Genomic DNA, 3,795 nt, shown 5'->3' with positions numbered 1-3,795 from the left:
GGCGTCGCTGCTACCTATTCCCACCCTTGGGCTACCTTTTCTCTCACAGTCGCACCTAGTAAATGCAAGCGTGTTTAACTCTCACATCGACACCTCCATCAAACGAGATGCTATTAGAAAGGTTTTGATTTTTCTTAGGAAATAATCGAATAGATTCTGTCTCTAAAAGGAAGAAAAAATGAAAAGTGCCCATCGGTTATATTGGAATGGCCTTGCTTTACATCCTGGGGCCGATTTCTCTCAGCTATTCACCCACCCACCCTTTGCGGCTCCGGCCGGGCTTCTCAAAGCAGGGTATATCTGGCGCACGATGTGGGGAAGAGGATCAGTTGGTGAAAAAAATGGGTCTGTTGGCCTTATTCGTTTTATTCCGGGGTCAGGATTAAAACTAGGATACCTCCAAGGTCTCGACGCCATTCCCTTCCCCCGCCGGCCTCGAACCCTGGAAAACGCCAGGCCAGGCTAGGCTGTGCCCGAGGTCAGCGCTGGGCCGCTGTCACGCGGCTGCCCCGAGGCCTACGCCAGGAGTATGGCACGAAAAGGGCCCGGCCTGGGCGTCCAAGAGGACCAGAAGCACTGGCGGGCCCCGCTTCCCAGCAGGACTCAAAGTTCGGGGGTTGGGGGGACCAAAGCTCCAGCTCCCTCCCTCCGCCGGAGGCCGGACAGCGGCATCCATCACCCACCCGCGCGCTTCCTGATCCGGGTCCGCGCGCGCGGCGCGCCCATTGGCGGGGGCTGGTCACGTGGTGGGTACTGGGCGGGGGCGCGCGCGGGACCGAGACGAGCGCGCGCGCGAGCGGGCGAGGGGGAGGAGCGGCGCGAACTTTGGTGGCGTTGGCGGCGGCGGGAGGGGGAGGGGTGGGCGCTTGACAGCGGGGGAGGGGAAGGGAGCAGAGGAAAAGGGGGATGGGAAGCGAGGCAGGAGGGGGAGGGGCCTCGGCGAGCCCAGAAAAACGACAACGCGAGAAAAATTAGTATTTTTGCACTTCACAAATTAATGACCATGAGCTCGTTTTTGATAAACTCCAACTACATCGAGCCCAAGTTCCCTCCCTTTGAGGAGTACGCGCAGCACAGCGGCCCGGGCGGCGGAGACGGCGGCCCAGGCGGGGGCCCCAGCTACCAGCAGCCTCCAGCGCCCGCGGCCCAGCACCTGCCGGCGCAGCAGCCCCAGCTCCCCCACGCGGGCAACAGCCGCGAGCCCCCCGCCTCCTACTACGCGCCACGGGCTGCCCGCGAGCCCTCCTACCCTGCGGCCGCGCTCTACCCCGCACACGGTGCCGCCGACGCCGCCTACCCCTATGGCTACCGCGGTGGCGCCAGCCCGGGGCGGCAGCCACAGCCCGAGCAGCCCCCGGCGCGAGCCAAGGGTCCCGTGCACGGCCTGCACGCGAGCCACGTCCTGCCGCCCGGGCGGCAGCCCCCGCCGCCGCCTCCCCCGCAGCATCGCGCGGCGCCCCCGGCACCCCCGCGGCGTTGCGAGGCGGCTCCAGCCACCCCGGGCGTCCCGGCAGGGGGCAGCGCCCCCGCGTGCCCGCTGCTCCTGGCCGACAAGAGCCCGCCAGGCCTGAAGGGCAAAGAGCCTGTGGTGTACCCCTGGATGAAGAAGATCCATGTCAGCGCCGGTACGTGGCGCCGCTGGGGAGGCGCGGGAGGGTGGGCTGGGGCCGGGCCGGGGTTCGGGGGTCGGGGCGAGGGTCAGAAGAAGAGGCTGAGGGGGAAGGGGGCCTCTGGAGGGGAGCCCCCATCTGGCCCGAGCTACAGTGGGATGTGGGTGTGTGCGCGCCAGCCAGCCGCCTGATCCTAACGTGAGAACCCTTTTGTACCCGGGGTCCCTTTATCGAGAGATTTACGAGACGCCAAACTGTTAGGGCAGTAATTATAGCCCCCATAAATTTAATTGCCCTGGCAGAGGCTTCAGGCCATGTGTCTTTGAAGCTTTTCTTCAGCCCCAATGCCCAGCACCATTCTTTATGGCTCTCGGGTGTTTCCCGTTGTCAATAGCCTGTGAAACATTTTCTTTGCCGTTTTATGTATCTTGCGTGAACTTGGTGTCAGGTTATTATATAATGATGATGTCCAATTGCTCTTCCCCACCCCACCTTCTCTCTCCTCCTCCTTTCCCTCTCTTCCACTCCCTCCTCCTTGGCCTTCTCCTTCGGGGTTATGGGCGTTCAGTCAACCCCAGTTATAACGGAGGGGAGCCCAAGCGCTCTCGAACCGCATACACCCGACAGCAGGTCTTGGAGCTGGAGAAGGAGTTCCACTTTAACCGCTACCTGACCCGGCGGCGCCGCATCGAGATCGCCCACACGCTCTGCTTGTCCGAGCGCCAGGTCAAGATCTGGTTTCAGAACCGGAGGATGAAGTGGAAGAAAGATCACAAATTGCCCAACACTAAGATGCGATCCTCCAACTCGGCCTCGGCCTCAGCAGGCCCCCCAGGGAAAGCACAAACTCAGAGCCCGCACCTGCATCCCCACCCCCACCAGGGTGCCTCCACACCCATTCCCTCCTCCATATAATCTTCTAGAGATCTAGACCAGTTTCATTCCCCCACCTGCTTTCCCTCCTTCTTCTGCCCTTTTCCCCATACTCCTACCTGTCTGGACCATAACAGACCCCAAAACAAAACCCAACTTGGTGAAAAGGATAATAAAAAAGAAGACATTATCCCGGTAAGAGTGTGTGCTGGTTGCCACCAAAGAGAGGACAATAGCCAGGATGCTGGCTGATGGAACAACCTGCTGGCCTGAATAAGGCTGCCAGGTTTGGGTACCTGAGAAGGACCACTTGGCAACAAATACTTTTGAGATGGCTAAAGTCAGCTGGACAGCCCATGCTGACTGGGGACATATACATGTATATTTGTTGCAAGCAGAAGAAAACAGACCCTTTTCCCACCTTCCCTACCTCCCCCTTCCACATTAAGGCAGCTCATACAAGCTTGTATTGAACTGAATAAATGAGTAGACATTGTGGACCTCACAAGATTATTTAATTCTCAAAATGTATAGACCTTGATGGTAGATGTGACACATGTTAGTTTCCTTTCCTTGCATTTATTTAAAATATTGTTGTAGAGTTGTTGTTGTCTTATTCTGAGGCACAATCTCGGGGGAGAGGGGAGTGCATTTAGACCCATGTGCAACTGTACAAATTGTGGTGTGGCTATATAAAAAAGCCATGTGCTAAGAATAAATTCTGTTTAAAAAACCATTAAAGTTCTAAGACACATTTGTGTGTTTCCTACTTTTAATTAAAAAAAAAAAACCCAAAATTCTCTGGATTGAGATGTTTGACCTTGCATGTAAAAATCCTATAGATGGCTTGAGTTATGTTCACTTGGATTCTCACTGCTCACGTAATTTGTGTGAGTGTGTTCAACTTGAGCTGAACTTTTGTCAAGTTTGACCCACTGTGGGAAAAGTTCCAAAGAGCAGGGAGGCTCTTGAACTCTGAGAGGGCTCCTCTTCTTCCCAAACTTGGCCAGGCTTTCAGGCTTCAAGTCTCTGTAAGGCATAGAAACGTGTCCTTCCCTGCAATGAAAGGTGAAACCACGCAATGCTGAGGGCCCAGGGGTTTCTGCAGCTGTTCTACATGCTGAACTCTGAGCACACTTGGAAAGAAGTGGTCCCTTTGGTATTTATTGCACCTTCACACTTAATCTGCCTGTTTCCCTGGAGATAAAAAAATAGTTTGTGCAGAGAGTTGAGATTGCTTTTTGTTTCTTGGCTATTTTTAAGGTTCTCTTCACTAACTACAGCTTGGGGATTTTTGTTTCTCTTTCTCTCT

The 3,795-nt window shown here is 56.0% G+C and overlaps 1 protein-coding gene across 1 annotated transcript; it reads left to right on the top strand.

The window, feature by feature from the left end:
- Window positions 1–997: 997 nt before the first annotated feature.
- Window positions 998–3,231, top strand: HOXA4 (homeobox A4). The gene is made up of 2 exons (XM_021689515.2): window positions 998–1,625; window positions 2,179–3,231. Exons 1-2 carry the CDS (start codon window positions 998–1,000, stop codon window positions 2,523–2,525), a joined length of 975 nt encoding a protein of 324 aa, XP_021545190.1. The 3' UTR covers window positions 2,526–3,231.
- The last annotated feature ends 564 nt before the right edge of the window (window positions 3,232–3,795 follow it).

Source organism: Neomonachus schauinslandi, chromosome 12, assembly GCF_002201575.2.
Source record: "Neomonachus schauinslandi chromosome 12, ASM220157v2, whole genome shotgun sequence".
NCBI classification, from domain to species: Eukaryota; Metazoa; Chordata; class Mammalia; order Carnivora; family Phocidae; genus Neomonachus; species Neomonachus schauinslandi.
This window is presented reverse-complemented; position numbering and strand designations above follow the sequence as displayed.

What these genes read in the sequence shown, in the direction of transcription:
- HOXA4 (XM_021689515.2), top strand. Translation starts at nt 998, where the DNA reads ATGACCATGAGCTCGTTTTTGATAAACTCCAACTACATCGAGCCCAAG. An exon ending in GAAGATCCATGTCAGCGCCG is followed by an intron (nt 1,626 to 2,178) that starts GTACGTGGCGCC and finishes ATGGGCGTTCAG; the next exon opens with TCAACCCCAGTTATAACGGA.